Here is a 22,879-nt window from a genome sequence, read left to right on the forward strand (position 1 = left end):
CACACAGACATACAAACAGAAACCAACACAGACACGCGGGCAGACAGACACGCAGACAAATGTGCCAACATAAAAACAGAGACAGACATAAAAACTGAAACCAACAGACATACGGACACACACAGACAGATGTGCGGACATTCAAACAAACAGACACGCGGACAGACAGAGAGATGGACAGACAGAAACACGGACAGACAGAGATGGACAGACACACGGACAGACAGGTGGACAGACAGGCACACGGACAGACAGCTGAACACACAGACGCTCTGTACTGACGCAGGGCCCGGAATGTGGCGTCGTCTGTGGCCGGCGTTATCAGCTCGTACCCTCTAGATGGCACCAGAAAATAACCCAACTAAATGCCGCACACTCCGTCCACCCAGGACAGTGAATGTTATTCCTCCCCACTCCTCGGCCGCTATGTTATATCTTTCCATTCACAGGCAGTTTTATTACCCCGGAGTAGCTCCTTCACACAGAACTTCAGCGGCGGAAATATCACGCTCATACAGCAGGGAAACGGAGACCCCCGAGCAGCCCCCCGCACAGAACGTGCATTCATTCTACTGACATCACATGATGAGAAAATGCTGCCCCCCCAACGCGCAGCAACCCCCTGGGAATCCCCGGCTTCATTTATCTGCTGAAATATCCTAGGGGCCCCGGCGTGACATACGGGAGCCGGGCCGAGTAACTCGGATCTGGAGGCACATTTACACGGAGAGCTTCCAAAACCAGACCAGAGCAATACAAGAGTTTATACCCCCCCCCCCGATCAGTTATTGGGGTGAAGTAAATCATTCCAACTTGTTTGAAAAAAAATTGCTGCCAGGTTCCAGGCTTTTGCTGCGTGTAACACTCATGTCTGGATCGCGTAATACCGGCTTTAACACGGGCAAAGGTGGCACTGTCTGGTTAACACCTCGTGGGGCACACATTTCCTGAATACTGGAAAATAATTGGATGCGATTGGATATGCCGGGACTTTATAGAAATGCTCTGTCCACTCTCTGTCTCCCGATAGTAACCCTGAATGGCCAAGCTGGCACGGTTACCCCCCGGTGACACCGCGCATGCACCACTCACTTTCTCCAGGGTGTGATAGCACTGCGCAACAACTTCAAACACAGAAACCCAGAACCTGCGGCAGATCGGCCCCATCCGGCCCCCGGCTGGTCGCCTGTTTCTCCTGCTTCTCCTGCTGTAAAGACTCAAACCTTAATCAGTCGTTGGTCTTGTCTTAGATCCAGGAGCTGTATGTCTATCCCATGCATGTTTAATCCCCTCAATGTATTACCCTCTACCACTTCTGCTGGGAGGCTGTTCCACTTAAACATAAAACAATCGACTTGCATCTGCGTCGGCACATTCCCGGTTTGTAAGAAATCACAAACATACCTGAGGTAGTCCCGGCGGCAGAGGATGAGATTGGCTTTGGTGTAGAGCGTGGAGCCCACCTCCCCGAGCCGGCAGTCACAGCAGGCGCATTTCAGGCAGTCCTCGTGCCAGTATTTATCCAGGGCCTTCAGCAGGTAGCGGTCCTTAATCTTCCGGTTGCAGCCAGCACAACCCTTCGGCTTGGTGTCCGGCTGAACTGAAAGCATTTGTATGCCTGGGAGGAAGACACGGAGGGGGCATTACTACCTGCGCAGCCCCTCGCTGCGGGGTGAACACACTTTCAAATAATGGACAGAAAGAAGCCGGCAAATCGATGACAAATTGGGAAATATAGAATTCAGAATTGTAAAAAGAAATACATTTAAAGGACCCCCTGAGAAGTTTCCGAGAAGAGAGACTGCGGAGGAAATTCAGGTTAAAACAACAGACTTTTCAAACATTCATTAAAAATGTCTTTTGCTGAGGTTACGCTTCCAAAATTTGGGGCGGAATTAGCGAATTCCTCATATACTCGCAGGGTTCCGGGAGCGGATTAAGCCGCATCGTGCACCGATCCCAATTTTTCAGAGAATTACTTCGCAGTTTAAGGGAAATCGTAATTAAAATGAGACGTAAACAATGGGCCGAGCGCGGGCAGCCGGAGCCGCTGCGTTTAAACTCCGGCGATTGCACGGGGAGCGAGCGTTATACTTCAGCGGCTCCATTATCCTCTCATTTGCACGCTCCGGCTCCGGTACTTAACACAACAAAGTAACAGCCCCGAGGGGGGCAAAGTGCAGGCACTGGAGGCAGAATACACGCACTAAACATTGGCTAAGAGGGCATTTGGGGTTCTGATTAAACCCCAGGATAGGCATAACCCCCCGGAACCTACCTGCGCCGAGTTCTGCAGCCTGCGCGGAGGATTTGGTTGCACGGTTGGGAGACGGGGGCAGATTAGTCCAATCTGGCCAAGGCTGTCGTTCATTTTAAAGGGGGCAACACACAAAAGGCTTCGCCTCGTCTCCCACTCATTCGGCGCTGGGCCTGTTCTCAGCGCTCAGTGGCCCAGAGCATCCCCTGCAGGCTGCAGCCCCCGAACAATGCGCTGCCCGACTCCTCTCCACCCCCCCGCCTGCGTTGAGCAATGGGGCTGGGAAGCGATTTAATTCCCCCCGTCGCCAGCTGCACGGATACTGACATTTTTCCACTCTTATCAGTTTAATTACAGTTGCCATAGCAGCAAAGTGCCGAAGCTCGCCAAAGGCCAACCAGAGATTTGCAAGACTGAGCTCAATTTTGACGCAGCTCGTAACACAAAAATAAAACAAAAATATCAAAATCCACACGAGAGACACAACAAAGACAACCTGCCCCGGCTCCGTTCAGGCTTCGGGGGCGCAGCAGGAACCGGCACAGTCACGTCGCACCCCGGGGGGACAGGCACCTACCGAAACTTTTCTCCCTTTTGTGCATGAGTTGACCAGAGGAGCCTCTCATTGAGCAGCAGCTGAAGGTCCCAGTCCGGGGCGAGGGGGCAGCTGAACACACCCTGGATAAGACGCCTTTTGTCTGCCCTGACAGCCCGAGCACAATGTCACCCGCGCATGTGGCAGTCTGCAAGTGATGGCAAATGACAAAGCCACATGCCCCCCTAACTCCAGTGTAATCCTCTAATCCTGCCGCTCGCCAATGGTCTGGAGGAAAGTGTTCAGCACTGGGGGAGGGGACAGCTCCGGAACAACTCCACCAGGACCAGCAGGAGCACCGCAGCCAGGGCATGGGGCACAAGCGGGGCATCTACTGCGGCAGATGTAGCAGAGCATAGGGGCAAATGCAGGGCTACAGCTGGGGTAAGAGCAGTAGAGGCAAGGGGCAAATACAGGGCATCAGCAGGGATAAGCGTAACAGAGGCATGGGGCAAATGCAGAGAATCAGCACAGGTAAGAGCAACAGAAGCATGGGGCAAAAGCAGGGCATCAGCAGGGGTAGGCGCAGCAGAGGCATGGGGCAGGAAGAATGCTAAAGTTTGGGCAGAAAACAGTAGACAACAGCTGGGGCAGAAGCAGCCCAGACATCTCTCACTGTGAACATAATGAAGTCCCAGAAGACGAGTCAGACCTCAAACAATAAGTGGACCCGGGGTCCGGCTCCCAGCATCCAGAGCAGCTCATTAGAAGGAGAGGCACCGACCGGCAGCTGCAGAGGGACCTCCGACTTACCTGCTCAATTAGGCAGCCGAGGCTCCCCTCCTGCTGAGAGGTCACCAAGTGAACGAGGAACCTGAAGTTTCAAATAATGAGCTCCTCCAGGATGCTGCAACCATCGGAGCTACAGGTGTCCTCCCTGACCCAGGACGACTTACCGAGCCGCAGGTGAGGAGCAGAGCTGGTCAGATGCAGGCAGGATCATCTGCAGGAGCAGCCCCTTCACCGGCACAGATTGGAGGCACCAGCATGGAGAAGGTTACCCACTTGTTACTGAGCAGAGCTCCAAAAAACATCCCGGCAGCTTGTGCCCGAGCATCGAGCAGCCCCTGCCTCCCCTCCCCCAGCCCTCTTCCCTCCCACCACTTTGACAATACTTACCTCCTTCCATAAGCTTCAGCTGGAGAGACTGCTTCCAACAATGCACAATGTGAGGGCGGCAGGAGACGGAGGGGACCACACAGCGCCTGGGATACCACACTGGGGTTGTTACCACCAGGGGCATACCACTGACACCCACCACATGCGGCTACACCACTGACACCTGCCATCGAGGCAATTCCCCTGACACTCATACCCCTGACTACCTGGACGACACCACTGATATATCCATCCACTGGAATCCATGACATAAGCTAGACCACAGACATCCAAGACCTGGGGGACATCACCGACGACATGGGGGATGCCACCGAAACCCATGACCTGGGGAACACAACTGACACCCATGACCTGGGGACACCATTGACACCCACCACTTGGGACAGGTGTGTGTGTGGTCTAAGGAGGGATCAGCCTCAGAGATATTCAGTTGCTGACAGTTCAGGAAGGCTTCCACCTGAGTCGATTAAAATTCACCCACACAAACGGGGCCCGCAGGTGCATCAGACCTTTGACCTCCCTCTATGTATCCCCAGTGATCTGCCCCCGCTCCTTGTGGAGGAGACACACTACTCACCCCCAGGAAACACATCTCACTGTTAGATGGGAGGACAATCCACGGCACAGTGTGTGATGCACAGGGCAGGTAGGACACAGACCTCCCCCATTCAACAAAACAATGAACACAGACCCCAGGCAACAAAGACCCTCCATTAACACAGACCCTCCAACCCCTCCATTCACTGCCTGACAGGGGGAAACGGAGTGCCACAAAAAACAGGGAGGGGGGGGGATAAGGAGACATAGAATCAAAACAAATGGTACAGCTAATGAGCACAATTACATTAATTATGTTCAAGGAGATGCCCCCCCCCCCCACCCCCCATGATCTGTTACCCCTCGCTGCTAACGGGAATTCATGGCAACTGATTAGAGGATCTATGCAAATCTTTGTTTAAATCATTCAGCTAATTAAATGATGGGATTATTCCTCTGCCGGCTACGGTGACATCATTGCCAGTAATTAACGCTCTGTTTGGACTATGCCATAAGACTCTCATGTCAACACAAGCCTGGGAAGACGTTAACCCATCGGCTTCTGGATGGCCCAAGCTACGGCCATTGACAGGCTCAATAATTAGACACCGTTTCGCTGCCAGGGGGTAGTGGAGGCGCTCACCTTCATCTCTTTTTATTCAGGGACCCAGTAGAGAAACTGTCACCGAAATCTGCCCAAATCACGTGGAATCGATCGTTAACATTCAAGACCACGCAAGTCTTTTCCCCTCAAAACGTAAAGATAATTAGATGGGTCATAAATGGCTCTCCTTTTCATTATGACTGATGAAATGCATTAAAGCCGACAGGGTATATTACCTGACAGTAATTAGGTTTTGTCATGAATTAAATTATTAGAAAGCGGCCCCAATCGCGGCGTTTACAGACTTTCTAAAGAAATGCGGGACATTGAGACGCAAGCGACAAAGTGAAGCTGTTTCTTTCCAAATCATATGAATTATTCACAATAACGCTTGAAATCTTATTGAAGAAGATACCCCCCCCTTCAGCAGATTTAATCACTTTTAGATAATGAGGTTCAATGGGGATCTCAGGATCTAATCATTCAGGAAGCTGCATTAACCCCTAAGCCTCCAACTCCTCGCTTAAGTCAAAAAGGGAGAAGAGAAAAGAAAAAGGAAAAGAGAAAAGAAAAAAAAGGAAAAAGATGATTGCATTCACTCATCGAGACTAAACAGTCATCTCCGCTGATTTATCTAATTTCTCTTCACACCAAAAAAATAAGCGTGGAATTTAATTCCCCCCCACAATAAGAGAATCTTCTTAGAAAGCCCAATATTGTAATGTTACGGGTTCCCCAACTTTCCATTTTCTGCCCACAAACAGGTGTCTTCAGAGTTTTCTCCTACCCGAAAGGAAATAACTCACCTTGTCTTTTAGAAGTTAGGAGTGAAATGGATTCCTCTCCCTCCTGCTCGAATCCGCTTCTTCTATCTGAGGTTATGCATGAAACGTTTGGCACGAGTAACTATTTCTGTGGTCCCAGAGATGCGGTGCAATCCGTGTGCAGCAGGAAGGGATTATCTCCACGAGCCCCGTGCTTCGGTTACTAGACACATACAGATATATAGATATACAGCGTGCATTCACAAACGGCCGGGGGGGGGGACACGTAGAAGAGGATAAGTGTCCTGTAGCAGATCCCAGGAAGACTGAGCAGATCCTCCTTCCTTTGCTTTCCTTTCCAGTAGCGAGAGGGATCAGGACTCCCTATTTAAACACCTCAGCAGGTCTCCAGTTAGCAGCTTCCTTCAGCTCATCCAAGAAGATGACAAGTGCAGTTAGAGGAGGCTGAACATGTTGCTCTAATGGACCTCATTAGGTTCTACTTACAGATGTTCTTTTAACATAATTGATCTGCGGTGAGTTGAGAGGGCTGCAGCTTATTCCCCAGCCCCCAATTATGGTTGGGTAATTAGATCCCCAACCTCCACTTTCTCACATTCACCCTTCTAACGTTCCAAAATATCAAAGTATCTCTTTCGCACAAAGGCGTCCCGCTCCCCCTCTGCCGGACTCCGCTCTCCCCGAGTATTGACAGTTAGATCTGCTAACCTTTGTGAAGACGCCACTTCTTTTAATGGCACGTTCGCTCCATTGACAGAGCGAGGGTTGGTTTTTTCTTTTCTTTTTTAACCCTCAGAAACACAAGGGGCGGAAAAACTAACTTGTATGGATTGTACTTGTGATGAAAGATTTTGGTGATGAGTGGTGGCAGAGGAGAGCGGCTTCTAATGTCTTTTTATCTGTATTAATTCCTCAGATGAAAACTTTAAGGAACAATGAAGGAGAGAGGTAGCTTCAGAGACGGTGGAGAGGAGAGGAATCACACGGCACACCTGGGACAGATGAAGCCAGCCTGGTGCTTTATAATGCCAATCAGCGGGGCTCTTATCATGCCTCTAATTAGGAAGGCAGTCTAAAACCCAGAGCACTTGGGGAAATGCTAATCTTATGGTTTTGCACTTAAAAGGGGAGACATTTCTTGCACTGGAAGAATCCGGTATTGGGCCTGACAAGTCTTTTCACTAATGGGGAGGAATCACTGTTTGCTGTAAATCCGGCAGGTGGACAGAGAGCGAGGTGTAAGAATAATAGGGCGATCTGGGTCTCTGCTTCACCGCATCCCTGGGGGAGCCAAATGGAACAGATTATAGCCAACGCCGCTTAAACACACACTTGGATTTCTTTTTTACATTTAGGAACCAAATTGCTGCAGAGGTCCCCAATCATTCATTCTCCGCCACTATGGTTAATAATTGAAAGGTGCATAAAGTTTTATTTGCCCCAGGGCAGACGCTCTAAATATTGGGGGAACCCAAACCATTATGAGGGAGAATTCTGCTTTTTTTCCCCATATATGGAAAAGTGGTAGAGGGTAATACAGCGAGGGAATGTACACATGCATGGGATAGACATATACGGCTCCTGAATCTAGATAAGTGGAACAGCCTCCCAGTAGAAGTGGTAGAGGTTTATACAGTGAGGGTAGTAAACATGCATGGGATAGACATACGGCTCCTGAATCTAAGACGAGACCAACGACTGATTAAGGTTTGAGTCTTTACAGCAGGAAAAACTGGCGACTAGATGGGGGCCGGATGGGGCCCGGATGGGGCCGATCTGCCGGTAAATTCTAGGATTCTAGATCTCTCTAGAAATTTTACAGATTTCCCAAACTACTGACCGACTGCTCGACCTCTCGCTACTCGATTCAAACCTGGAAAGGACGACTGGTTCTTGGGAATGCGGAGTGTGGTTAGAGTGCGCGTGGCTTTTAGGTGGATAAGGGATCTCTAGCATTTATGACACATTATTGGAAGTGTTGACATTCCCCATCTGCGAATCCCAGTAAACACACAGGAGATTTCCCAGTATGTTCTCCAGGCTGTGGATGTGAAATACCACGGTGGGGAGAAACAAGGAGGAGGCCGCTGTCTTCAGGTTCCTCGTGTGCTCCCAGGGAGGAGGCTTTGGGGATAACGTAACTTCGGATACTACTCTGCATCACAATTTATCGCTACTTTATAGACTGCAATGTAATAATACTAACACTAGTAATACTAATAATACTAATAACAATAAGAATAGTAATAATAAAACTAATAATACTAACAATAATATTAGTACCTATACTACTACTGCTAATAATTACAAAACTAATAATACTACTACTAATAATAGTAATAATACTACTAATAATAGTAACTACACTACTACTGCTAATAATAACAATACTAATAATATTAGTAATAATAAAACTAATAATAATAGTAACTATACTACTACTGCTAATAACAACAATACTACTACTAACAATAATACTAGTAATAATAATACTAAAAATTATTAGTACTAGTACTGCTAATATTAATAATAATAATACTAATAATAGTAATTACAATAATAATAGTTATAATACTACTACTGATAATAATAATAATAACAATACCAATGTTACTAATAACAATTATAATAGTAATAATAATAACTCACTGCCTGCAGATGTTACACACGCGGGAAATCATCATCTTCAGCCAGAAAGCGGCACTGAAAATTGCGATTCATTTTTTTTGGTGTTTTACTGAAGTTTTACCATTTTTATTGTTTTATGTCTCCTCCATTGAAGGTTTTGGTACTCAGGCCGAACCGAGGATTATAATCAGGCACTTTTAGGATTGTGGGCTCACAAAAAAGGACCAGATCTGCTGCACGAGCTCCAATAAAGGTATACACGAGGTGCCCGGCGGGCCGGTGCCAATGGCCAGTGCAGGCCTGTACAGCATGCGCAGCTTTTAGAAATACGCTGAAGCGGAATATCTGTGTTAGAGCTCGCTGGTTCACTTGGGGAAATGGAAAACCTGAAAAATTCAGCGATAAACAGTAATAGGGTTGTCCACAAGGGCCAGGTGCGTGAAGAACGCTTCCCAGACTATGAAGAGGGCCTTCGCAGACTTTACATTTATTTTCCTGCTTATCCGGGTGGATTTACCTTCCTGACAGACGTTTAGCCCAATGTGTCTCCACCATCCATCCTACCGCAGGAGATCAGGAATCGGTATAACTGCAAGCTCATGGACGCCCAGGCTGTTTGAGGCCACTTGAAGATTCATATAAGTAAAAAAAGATTAAAAAAAACTGGAAAACACTTTAAAAAGATTTATTTTAAGGCTCCGGTGGAATTTCTGGGTACAGATAAATTAGGAATAATGAATAAAATAATAATAATAAAAGATCTAGAAAGTGTCAGATGACCAACACTTTATTTATTATTATTAAGATTATTGTGTGATGGTCGAGAAGTTGAATGTTCTGCGTGTTTTGTTAAACGCAGGACTTTCTCCGTCTTATTTCCTAAAACTGTGGATTAAGACTAATCAGAATTCTGCACGGAGATCGCAGCAGGAAAAAAAAACAATAAGTGCCGGCTTCTTATAGCATCTTATTACAAGTTTAATTTAGAGGGGCTTTGGCGCTAATGATTCATTAGGTTGTGCCCTTTCAATGGTCTTGTCTTGAAAATGCCAACATTTTAAAGAGACTGAAATCTTTATTTAATTTTCTGTCTTTTGGAATCCAAGCAGATTGTAAACAAGTTCCAGCTCGGAATCAAAAATCCTGAATAATCCAGAATCATTTGGAATTATTTTAAAAGTAATTTGAAAAGTTTTCACTAGTTTATACTTCTAAAAAGTACCGCTCGTTTAGTAAATGGGTCCCGGGACCGGTCTTTTATGTACTGATATAAAGATATTAAACCCTGGGGAAAAAAAACCAAAAAGGTACAAATGAAATCACAATTTTTCTAACAATATTTTATAATATAGAGGGTCAGAAACTTATAGAACTTTCTTTATATCCAAATGTTGAGTTCCAGATAAAAGCTGTTGGTATTGAGCTGGTATTAAACTTGCTAAGGGGGGCAAAGGGACCTTTGTGAAGAGGTCCATTAAAGGGTCTCATTGGAAATAGTAATATATCGCTGGCGTCATAAACACGCGGGGGTTTCACCGAAATGGCTTCATCTCTATGGATCTTGGGAGCCCCTGGTGGGAGAGGTTCTTCTGTGTCATACTCCACAAGGTCCATTAGTTCTCAATCGGCTGGGAATAAGCTGGACTTGTACATCGTATTATAGAAGAAATGGCCCCCGCGGAGTTACCCCGCTCCTGTGTGTTAAACGTCCACGTGAAGCTCTTACGTTATCACTTTAATGACTCCGGCCAAAAATGTAATTACAGGTGCAGCCAGGTGACTCCGTGAGACTCTGGTTTGGTCCCACCCCTTTTCACAGGTAGCCACACCTCTTCCTAAGTAGCCTTTGGTGGAATTTTGAGGATCATATAAACCGAGCCTGGCCCCCTGGAGAAGAGAGAGGAAGCAGCAAAGCAATGTGGAAGAACTGAGAGCAATTACTCCCAAAGCCGCCAAACTCTCATCACCTCCAGCCAGGCAGCCACATAGTAAAGGGTGGGCATACTGAACTATTTGGGGTGGGGAGTCTATACCCTATGGTGCTGTATCATCTGGCTGTGGACTTTCCCCCAGTGGCTGCGGAATCACCATTATTGTTCTACCAAGTTGGAGGCAAAGTTTTGTTGATCTACTTCTGGCGTCCGAGTCCTCCTTGGCCCAGCGTCGGGAAGCTGTACATCAGTCATTGGGCCGAGACGCTGTGTAATATCATTATGTCTCCATCTCCCTCTGCGGAGGCTCAAGACTCGGCCTCTTCTTACCCACGCAGAGGTCCTGAGTTCCCAAGGCTACTGCCCAGCACGGGTAGAAAAGGGGCTACACCCGTATCTGAGACCAATCTACTAGACAAACAGCCCGACTCCTTATCATACTGCCTGTGGGAAACAATTGAATGGCTCAGTCTTAATCACCCGGCCGGACTCCCTGACTAATGAAAGTCAATGTTATTACTGTATAAAGTGCTGGGGGGTTTTATTACTGTATACAGCGATGGGGGTTATATTACTGTATACAGCGCTGGGGGGTTATATTACTGTATACAGTGATGGGGGGTTATATTACTGTATACAGCACTGGGGGGTATATTACTGTATACAGCGCTGGGGGTTATATTACTGTATACAGCACTGTGGGGTATATTACTGTATACAGTACTGGGGGGTTATATTACTGTATACAGCACTGGGGGGGTATATTACTGTATACAGCACTGGGGGGTTATATTACTGTATACAGCACTGGGGGGGTATATAACTGTATCCAGCACTGGGGGGTTATTACTGTATTCAGTGCTGGGGGTTATATTACTGTATACAGCACTGGGGTTATATTACTGTATACAGCGTTGGGGGTTATATTACTGTATACAGCGCTGGGGTATATTACTGTATACAGTGCTGGGGGGTTATATTACTGTATACAGCGCTGGGGGGTATATTACTGTATACAGCACTGGGGGGTATATTACTGTATACAGCGCTGGGGGTTATATTACTGTATACAGTGCTGGGGGTTATATTACTGTATACAGCACTGGGGTTATATTACTGTATACAGCGTTGGGGGTTATATTACTGTATACAGCGCTGGGGGTATATTACTGTATACAGTGCTGGGGGTTATATTACTGTATACAGCGCTGGGGGGTATATTACTGTATACAGCACTGGGGGGTATATTACTGTATACAGCGCTGGGGGTTATATTACTGTATACAGCACTGGGGGGTATATTACTGTATACAGCGCTGGGGGTTATATTACTGTATACAGCACTGTGGGGTATATTACTGTATACAGTACTGGGGGGTTATATTACTGTATACAGCACTGGGGGGGTATATTACTGTATACAGCACTGGGGGGTTATATTACTGTATACAGCACTGGGGGGGTATATAACTGTATCCAGCACTGGGGGGTTATTACTGTATTCAGTGCTGGGGGTTATATTACTGTATACAGCACTGGGGTTATATTACTGTATACAGCGTTGGGGGTTATATTACTGTATACAGCGCTGGGGTATATTACTGTATACAGTGCTGGGGGGTTATATTACTGTATACAGCGCTGGGGGGTATATTACTGTATACAGCACTGGGGGGTATATTACTGTATACAGCGCTGGGGGTTATATTACTGTATACAGTGCTGGGGGTTATATTACTGTATACAGCACTGGGGTTATATTACTGTATACAGCGTTGGGGGTTATATTACTGTATACAGCGCTGGGGGTATATTACTGTATACAGTGCTGGGGGTTATATTACTGTATACAGCGCTGGGGGGTATATTACTGTATACAGCACTGGGGGGTATATTACTGTATACAGCGCTGGGGGTTATATTACTGTATACAGCGCTGGGGGGTATATTACTGTATACAGCGCTGGGGGATATATCACTGTATACAGCGCTGGGGGGTTATAGTACTGTATACAGTGCTGGGGGTTATATTACTGTATACAGCTCTGGGGTTTTTTATTACTGTATACAGTGCTGGGGGTTATATTACTGTATACAGCGCTGGGGGTATATTACTGTATACAGTGCTGGGGGGTTATATTACTGTATACAGTGCTGGGGGGTTATATTACTGTATACAGTGCTGGGGGGTTGTTATTGTATACACCACCTTCATCCCAAAATTTGTTACATCACAGCTAAGTCACTAATGTTAGCGTATGATGTAATATTGAGGCCCACATTATCATTAGAACTGTGCTGTGGTTTAAGAGCCAGCTAGCCCCCCATGCTGTAGCAACAACTGGAAGGTGACAGTTAGGGGGTCCCTGGCTTTATATGTATCTATATACTGTATATGTAGATATATTGTATGTACCGGGGGGCCCGCTATATCATTCATCTTCCTGTAACTTGATGTATTCGGATATTACGCTATTTACACAAATCCTGAGTATGAATTCTGTTATTAACCTGGGGATTTTCAAAGTGCTGAAATGTTTAAATTCCCTCCCCACGCTCGGCTTTTATCTTTATTATATTGTTTTTAATTAAACTGCGCATTTCCGAATCCTGTTAAATTGAGTGCGGCGACTTTACATGATAATGCGGGAACTACCCCGGAGACCGGTTCAGATTCCTGAGCTATTAGTTAGAAGCCATTATATAACAATTGACTTAATTGTGCTTTGTGCCGGGCCGGGTGAGGCAGGAGGGCCGGTGGTCGCGGTGATTATATACCCCCGACATGGCGCTAATTCCAATTCATCCAAAACAACGTCTGCAGGACACAGGCTCAGCGCCGGGCCCTTTATAAGGGATATTGTGCCATTTATTGTACCAATAGAGTTAAAAGAAATCCAAATGGGGTAAATTGTAACAAAGAGAGAGATCTATTTAGGGGTCCGTCTGGCTCTCAACCACGACGGACAATACCGCTTAAAAACACATTTTATTTCTCCACTATAGTGAGCTGAAAAATCTATAATTTATGCTTTTTAACCATTGCATTTATAAACTTTTATCAACCCTTTGTTGGTGTTGCTGCTATTGTTATTTCTGCTGTTGCCGATGTTGTTGTTGCTGCTACTGTTGTTGTTTCTGCTGTTGTTGCTGCTATTATTGTTGTTTCTGCTGTTGCTTATGCTGTTGCTGCTATTGTTGTTTCTGCTGTTGCTGCTGCTATTGTTGTTGTTGCTCCTGGTGTTACTGTTGGTGTTGCTGATGATGAGTCAGAAGTATTCTGTGTTCTTTGAACAAGACTTTACTTTAAATCACTTGTTGCTATGGTGATATATCACAATACACGGATCTGGGTCCGAGTTGTGGTGTAGGAGCTAGGTGGTGGTGTCCACGCAAGATGTAGGGTTCACACAAACAACTCGGACTCTTAGAAAGATGTTCCCGGGGGCTGGGGTCTCATCGTACACAAGGAACACGTTTGGCGTTTGATGTCATTGGCCAGAAAGACAGTGGTAAAGAAACATAGAGGGAGCCCAAAGAGGATTTAGACATGGTGGGCATGTTAAAGACGGGGCCTACAAGAAATTTCTGGATGATGTTTTGTCTACATTTCTCCTGCCTCAGCAGCCGTAATTGCTTGTCTCTTACCCTGGCCGGTGCAGAACTCTGCTTGTTTGCTGGATAAGGCAGATTTGGCTGCTGTTTAGCACTCATATCACCAGGGGAAGTGACCGTTTCTCGCACTATGACACGCGGAGCGAATGCATCCTTTCCATAGGATGAAAATAGCTTCTTATTCATTAACGGAGGAATCTGTCTGCTTAACTAAAGAAACATAGTAGATCAAAGTAGATCTGCAATAATATCCTAGGGGCAGATTATTATAGTGAGGGGTAAGTGGAGGCACATGGAGGGTAACGTCTTGGGCAGGGCAATTTTTTTTTATGCCCTTTACTGCAAAGCACCTTAGAGTTGTAATTCCTTCATGTGACTAAATCACTATAAATGTCACCTTTTGGAATGTGGATCCATCAAATGTTTCTGTGCAACGGAAACGATGCCCTATAAACATGGGAAGCCATTTAATAATATCCGCTCAACATATTCCAGGGCCGCAAAACCAACCGAAAGCGAATCAGGATCTTATAAAAACTGTAAAGCGATTCTCATTAGTCGGCGAGAAACACTTATCTGGTGAACGTGGCGCTGACACCAAGACGGTTTCGCCTTATTTACTCCAGTAGGATCCCGCCGAGGCGCTCCTTCTCTCGAGCTCAGGATTTCCAGGTGAAACGGCATCTTCGGTCAGTCAGAAGAAAACACGACCAATTTGGTACAAGACAATACTGCTTGGCACTCAGGAGGTTAATCTGTTTTTCTATAAACTGACAAATTGGGTAATAATTTCACTCAGTATTTTTCTGACATGAAATATTCTGGATAAAAACATGTTCAGGAGAAGAAAATCTGAAGAAAATGACAATGCATCAAATCGCAGCACAAAAAACAAATCTATTTAAGAGTCGACGCCGTCGGCTGATGACTTAAACATGTTATTTTTCAATTTCATACAGCAGAAAATTCACGGAGCTTCGTGAAATGCAGGTGTTTGCTCCGAAGCCCACCGCTCCCCGAACTCATCTCCAGACACCGCGCGTCGGAAAATGCTGTTTGGCACCAAAAATAAGCAAAGACACAGAAAAAATATTAAAATCTCTACAGGAGTGACAGCAAAAAATGGAGAGAGACAGTTTCCTCCAGCGCCATTCGGTATTTACTGACTGTATACATTTCAGACGCGTGGTACGAGAGGGCCGGAAAACCATTACCGCGCGTCTCCAAGCCCCACGACGTTCACATCAAACGGGTACACGGCCTCCATACCAATGCGGTCTGAGGAGGATTCTTTAACTGAGAAGCGACGGGATGAGGCTTCGGCTGTGGGATGATTTACCCTTCGACTGTTTTATTTATTTTACAAGAAAAGACTGAAAAGGTTTGAGATTTGCCGTTTAATTAGCGGGACGCGGCCTCTCTGGTCAATTAACTCCCATTGAAGTTGATTTTGCCCTTTCCTGCTGAGATTCCATATATTTACCTTGTAAACTCATTGTCACTAAAAATTCATACAAATCCTCATTTCTAGGTAAACCAAAAAATTGTTTCTTCTCCTAAGTCCGGCCCCCAAAGAGCATAAAATGGAAAATGTTTGTATTCACGAAACCCTGTTATTAATTCTTATTAATGATACAGTCCAAACAAGACGCTTTCAGTCTTCATTGCAAACAGCACAGAGAACACTCACGGCGAGAATTTACTGTAAAACGAGGTCAAGACAAAACTTTATGATCCTGAAACTTCACCTTCAATTATCCCGCCGTCAGGTCATTAATCTGCCTGACACGGCTTCGCATCCAACGGCTTTCTGGACCCCAGAGCGCAGTTTGCAATGAAGCGACATGCCGTAACTTTTATTAAGGCTTGCTCAGTGTCAGCGCATTTACCAACAAGCGTGCGTTCTGAGGGTAAAGAAGAAGAAGAAGAATGCTTTATTGGGAATGGAATAAGATTTCTATTGCAGTTACGACAGCGGCGATGTCACGTGATGTCACAGGTACCGGGCTATTTAGAGAAGGAGACCGCATCGCCATTCCCGTAATCCGTTTCGGGCAAAGGCCCAGGTTCTATAGTGAAGAATGAATAATAATTTAGAATTTTGAAAACTCCTAGAAAATCGAAAGCCTTAGACGCTTGTTGGGTAATATCGCGGCGATATCATGGAAATCCCTGTGGACCCCTGACAGGTAATAATGAAAGTGGTCTGTCTGGATTGGTAAAGGGAGTTTACCTGTCACTTAAAAGAAAAGCCCCAGAGATTATAAAATCAGTCGTATGTCCCACCTGCACCAGGAATAAATAAGTCAATGGCCGACACCGTTAAGGTGCAGGTATTAAATGTACACATTATTATATATGATGTGATAACCAGAGGTGGGACATTCACATTCCATACCTACGAGCCCAGACTCTGACACTCAGATACCTGACGCGTTTCAAGGCCACGCGGCTGTGATCTCAGGATGGCTTTATGTCATGGGTCTCAGGGGCCGTACAGTGCCCGCTTTAATACTCCATATCGCTCACTCATGTGACATCCACACCTTGTGAAATCTTAATGAGACAACCTGGGGCAAAAAGAGATATCAATTTAAAGACATTGAACGAGTAACGGAGTGGGACAGTCACTGTTCGGGAAACCCTCCTGAAAGTGTCCGATTTTATCTAACTTCTTGGTGGTTCTCATATTTTGAGTGAGCCGCGGACCCCCGAAGTGTTTCGCGATCAGATCTGCAGTGATGGTCGTCCACGTCTTTCAGAAAACAAACAAATGGCAGATTTTGCATAGAGGATGCAAAGTTATATGACGAGACTGCAGCCTGGACACTAAATTATTATTATTTTTATTATTTATTGTTTTATATAGCGCCATCAAATTCCATAGCGCTGTACAATGGGTGGATGCAACTTAACATTCACTAAAATCATTAACGATTAAATGTAACACGTGTAACATGCATAAAAATGTAACATTTCATTTTAAAAGCCGGATGTTCGGACAGAAAAGCAATTTGTGAAGCGTTAATATTTCCAGAGCATTAGATATGAAGAGATCACAACCCGGATATCCCCGCCGAGCACAAAGTCTTTTAATACAAATGGAAACGACGGCCTTCGCTTTGTGAATAGATCCTTAAACAAAAAGTGATCCGCACCGCAGTAACGCAGGCCCTGAGCTTGTTTGCTAATACGAGGAACAAATGTATTATTTATGCAATTTTCTTCAAAAAGCAAACCTGAAAGAGCAGATTTCATTCTGTTGCATTCAGTCAGAGCCATTGTCTCAAAAATGTGAACATTCGCGTTTTATCTGCCTGAATACGGGAGGCAAAGTGGGTACTCGTTATAGGCTAATGTTTGAAATGAAAGTTTCCGATCCTTTGAAAAATGAGTATTTTTAATAACTTTACAGCTAATAATCATTTGCCCAGAACCCCATCAAAATAAACCCGCTTTCTCTAACGCAGGTGCTTTGTTCAAGGTCTCAATAGACGTTTGTCGTATTATTGATATCTGGTTCATATTAGCGAGAACAGTAAAACTGAGAAAACGGTTCTCTAACGACGAACGATGGGGGAAATTAAAAAGCATAACATGAGGGGTCAAATATGATTTGCTTTTGGGGGTGCCTAATATTTGCTATAACGATATTATGATATAATATTATCATATAATAGATGAAAATACATGCGTGGGGAGTCAAAGTGGTATATACTGGCCTTGGACGACTTATTAGCCAGTTCCCAGCGAGATCATTGATGTCACCAACGGCACAGCCTCCATACTTCATTCATAGTTACATAGTTAGATAGGCTGAAAAAAGACCTGCGTCCATCAAGTTCAGCCTTTCCTATATCTGTTAATTTGTTGCTGTTGATCCAAAAGAAGGCAAAAACCCCCAGTTTTGCTCTTTCCAATTTTGCACTAACCAGGGAAACAATTTCTTCTTGACCCCAAAATGGCCGTCAGATTTCTCCTGCCCAGCGAAATTCTGGGATGTGACATCATATCCCGTTACTCAGCAGTAATGGCGGCCGTGTGGAGGGGCCGCTGGTGGCCTAGGGCAGCACCAAAGCTAAATACAGCCCTGCAGTAGCCATGATTTTAAAGTATCCCCAACATATACATTTTCCACCAGCACCAACAGCGAAAGGATTTTTAGGCCAGATGGAAGAAGATAAATCCACCCAGATCTGCATGAAGTGGCTCGGTGGTTGTACTATTTTGACCTTTGGTTGGTCTTTCTCAAGGCTGCAACAAAAGCTAAACTGGAAGCAGTGATGATTGGGGTTCTTCCCATGGATCCTCTCCTTCCAGTCTTATGAGATTTACCCGTCTCAGCTCCACTCCTACCCTGGGCTCTGGTTCGGCCTCAGCCTGTGCCACTCTCTCTTCACTCTTTTTACGTTGGGTGTTCTCCTCCATTGCCTGGACTCATCCTACCCCCTAATTCTATAGCGCAAGAGCAGGATGTCAAAGGCAATGATAAATCTCCCAGGAATTTGGGAATTAGGAAAGGAGATTTAACACAGGTTTTTTGTTCAAAAAAAATCAATTATTTCTTCCTAATTAGAAAAAACACTTCAAGGAGGAGATATCATCTGTTCCAGATAATGATCGGTGATTATAATAGTGAGACGTCAATAAAACTCTGCTAGAAATAAAATATCCAAACCAAGCCTTCGGTATCACCAGGATTTCTCATCATACGCAATACAAAAAGGAAAACGTTCTTCATGTGGAATTCTGGGAAATACGACGCCATGTTCTCTGCTGCGATTTTGTATCCACGTTTATTCTCTGTATCTCTCGTTGTTTGACACTTGGTCAATACGTCAATCTCTCGATGATGAGGAGAGAGCCGGCGCTTCACAGCAAAGGGAAATTTCGTTAGTTCTGTTTCAGTGTCCTCCAAAATAACATTTAAAAAACACAAATTAAAAGACATATTCTGCGTCTGTCGAGAAGAATCAGGAAAAGAGATAAATTGTAACTGTGTACAGAGCAAGTGATACGTTTATTCTCTTAATAAATCTCATGTTACCGGGTTTACAAGGGATTCGTTTTAATGAAATGTCCTTGTTGGAGAGAATCTCTTTATCCAAAAGACGGCTGTTTGATGGCAGGAGCTAACGTCGGCTCTTACGATCAGTGTTTAAAGGGATAGTTATTGTTACAAGCGTTAAAGGAGCGATTAGCTGCGGATCGCCGTGATCTGCTGCACATTATTTATCACCGGAGAGAAGCTCTGCCATTGTGATCTGTTTAGGTAAATGTGCATAGAGGTGAATTAAGCTTTTGTCTTTTATGGATTGTTGCTCAGATTTATACACGGTATCTCCCAAAAGTGAGTCCACCCCTCACATTTCTGTAAATATGTTATTTTATCTGTTCATGTGATAACGCTGAAGAAATTACTCGCTGCTACAATGTAACGTAGTATAACTCAACACACAGTCATTAACCCCTCAATATAACCCAACACATAGCCATTAACCCCTCAAATAACTCAACACACAGCCATTAATGTCTAACACCTCGGCAACAAAAGTGAGTACACCCCTAAGTGGAAATGCCCAAATAGGGCCCAAAGTATTTACAAAAATTGTGAGATACTGTAAATAACTACATCAAGGGTCTCGCTTAGATGAACAGGGATCAGGGAATCGCCCCCAGCGCAGCTTCTTTTACATATTCAGTTCCAAAGGCCACGTTATTGGTGGTGGCCGCCAGACGACGTCACCGCAACCGACAGCTGGATATGTGTAGCGGGATGCTCCTTTTTTATGCTCAGGTATTGTGGGGCCAGACACATACAGTCGCTGGTGAATATGTGGTTATGTCAGTCAGCGGCCCACCAGACATTTGCCCAGTGTGCCAGATGGCCGGTCCAGGTCTGCTGTGCCCCATTATCTGCTGCAGAAATTCAGAACTTGGAATTGAGTTGATTGCTGTGACCTGATATCCGAACGCTTCAGAGGGGTTAATGTAATGTAAACATCGAACCAATATATTGATTACAAACCCGATATAACAACATTAACTCCTTATCTATAAATTCACATTCCACTCTTTTCTTCACTTCAATGAGCCAGTTTGTCTCCCGATCCCCCGAGGTAAAAATGAAATGATAGTATTGAGTGGAATATCGCTTATACTCTGAATACTTTGGTATCCTTTTCATTGAGTCCTGAGATGGGATCTTCTGCTTCAGGGATAAAGCATTTGGGTGCTTTGATAAATAAAGGGTTAAACTTGGTTTTTCATACGGTTCTGCCATGTTTCCTTAGGGTTAGCTCAGCGCCCCCTTCAGCTCAGCGCCCCCTTTAGCTCAGTGCCCACTTCAGCTCAATGCCCCCTTGAGCTCAGCACCCCCTTGAGCTCAGCACCCCCTTCGCCTCAGTGCCCCCTTTAGCTCAGTGCCCACTTCAGCTCAATGCTCCCTTCACCTCAGTGCCCCCTTTAGTTCAGCTCCCCCTTCAGCTCAGTGCCCCCTTCACCTCAGTGCTCCCTTTAGCTCAGCGCCCCTTCAGCTCAGTGCCCCCTTCAGCTCAATGCTCCCTTCACCTCAGTGCCCCCTTTAGCTCAGCGCCCCTTCAGCTCAGTGCCCCCTTCAGCTCAGTGCCCCCTTCAGCTCAGCGCCCCCTTCAGCTCAGTGCCCCAGGCAGTGGCATCTGTTTGGCTTGTGTGGTGGGATTGGCCCTGAATAAGAGCTTTAGCGTTCTAAGCCCTCTTAATATCTGTTCACCCCCATCAGTTTCCCAAAATACCATTGTTACCCAAAAAACACCCAAAGCATGGAAGCAGCCCCCTAAAGCATTTTGTCCTCACGTGTTATGCACACAAAAGAAGGAACACGTAATGATTTAACATGGCATTGAAGCGCCCTCCTGCTCTTTCCCAAATACCCCAGCAGATACAAGTGCCCCAGACCGATCTGCAGAGTCACCAAGATCCCATGGACAAGATCCCTATTCTACCAAGACCAACCCCAGAAAACAAAAGGCAGACAGAATGTTACCCCATATTGCGAATAGGAAAGGAGGTTTGTAAAGAAAATGCAGATTGGAAGAGAAAGGGCCGACACGGCTCTGAGGACGCGTCGATAACGCATTTTAATAGCAATTTATTAAAGTAGCAGCACACGGGTGATATTGCTGCAATCCATTGTAAGTGGAGAAGTCAGAGTCTCCTAGAGCTCTAAAGCCGCCCAATAAAGGCTCGTCCCTCTCTAATAAAGCAATACTCTGGGCAAATTTACGCTTGACTTCTATTCTAATAAATCTCCAATTGTAAACTAATGAAAAGACCCCAGTATACCTCCCTCATCCTCGCGCACAAAGGGAAGCAATTTGAAAATGTTTGACAAAGTAACAGTGCACATCATCAGGCCTGAAAAACCTCATTTCCCATCCGAAGCGATATTGCATTATTATTCATATTAAAGAATAACCCAATGCCACTTATTTTCAGGAAACTAAATTACTACACAATCAATAATGCATTCTGGTTTAATCTGGAGTTTGGGCATGTATGATATTCTGCCTTCCGTCGGTATCGGGCTGTTCAGCACGGCCCCGCTATTGCAACATTTCTATAAGAGAATTACCCGGCTAAATAATCTACGCAAAGCGCTAAAAGATATTAATCTGCTCTGTCGATGGCTTAATGTAGCCAGGACGGGAAATAAAAGGCAGGTAAGCAAATATTTGAGCAGATAAAGGGCAAATTATCAAGCATTTTAACCATTTCAGAGCAGAAAATGTCAATAATGGGATGTTTTATGCATTTGCAGCAGTTCTGCCTTATTGCCGATTTACATATAAATTGCCTTATTTTAGACTCCGGGTAGTTTTTTACATATCGGTTTATGATACACATCTCTGCCGAGACGCGATGCTTTAAGTTTTTCAGACAGAAAAGAAGTAAACGTGAAATGTCCTGATTAACCCGTTACTGGGGCAGGTGGCAGAGGTTAATAGCGCGTTGGCGCACGTTGTCAAACAAAGCTGGATATCAATAATGACATTTTGGAGACAGAAGGAATTCTGTTTTTACAATAGAAAAATCAAAGGATTTCTGACACTCGGGCCGAGCGGAATCTCATCCGTACGTCGCCCTCATTAAGGGACATGACAAATTCTCAGCAACTTCTCAAACTTAGCGGCTCAATTGTACTATCTGTCATTATAATGGCGTCCAAGTCCTTGTTTGTGACAATAACCAAATAAAATAACTCCACGGGCATGAACTAAATTAAGGACGGACCGCTCTCCGTAGGCTCATGAGGAAGCATTTTAGCGGCTTTTGACGTCTTTTACAAGGGTTTTCCGCCTCCAGTTATAGTTTATAAACCTCGAATTGGAAAAGTTTGATTTCATTTCAGGTCCCAGATTCTCAAGCTTTTACCCTGGTCTCATGGTGAATGGGCAGATTCTCGGGCGTTTTACCCTGGTCTCAGGGTCTGGGGTGGGCAGAATCTCAGGGTCACACAGTCTGGAGCTGACTTCTTCGTATTCCCCTCTGATTTAATGATATCTGAGCATCCCGATTGGTGCTTCTCTCCCTGTTATATAAGTATCCCAGCTGGAACCCCTGCTTGAATACAGGTGACTCCATTCAGAATATCTTTACCTCCTGACCAGTCACGTTTCCATACGGGCCGTTATTAGACCCATTTGGCCGCCCCATTAGCGGTTCACTGCAACAGGATCTGTGTGATGGGCTGTTAAAGGGTTAATGTTTGGAAGAGTCTCAGCTGATTTAGTAGGTAACGGGTATCTACAATGCAGTCTAGATTGCTCC

At 45.2% G+C, this 22,879-nt stretch overlaps 1 protein-coding gene across 1 annotated transcript in view; it reads right to left on the bottom strand.

Moving 5' to 3' along the window:
• The window catches only part of LOC149271598 (LIM domain only protein 3-like), a 12,045-nt gene extending 9,186 nt beyond the window's left edge, over nt 1–2,859 (bottom strand). Inside the window, exons 1-2 of the mRNA XM_089507285.1 lie at nt 2,835–2,859; nt 1,405–1,618 (exon numbers count right to left, since the gene is read on the bottom strand). Coding sequence (XP_089363411.1) covers nt 1,405–1,618; nt 2,835–2,859 — 239 coding nt within the window. The remainder of the gene's footprint in view (nt 1–1,404; nt 1,619–2,834) is intronic.
• Between the last annotated feature and the right edge of the window lie 20,020 nt (nt 2,860–22,879).

This window comes from Sceloporus occidentalis, unplaced genomic scaffold (genome assembly GCF_023333645.1).
Source record: "Sceloporus occidentalis isolate IW3139 unplaced genomic scaffold, rSceOcc1.0.p SCAF_488, whole genome shotgun sequence".
Lineage (NCBI taxonomy): Eukaryota > Metazoa > Chordata > Lepidosauria > Squamata > Phrynosomatidae > Sceloporus > Sceloporus occidentalis.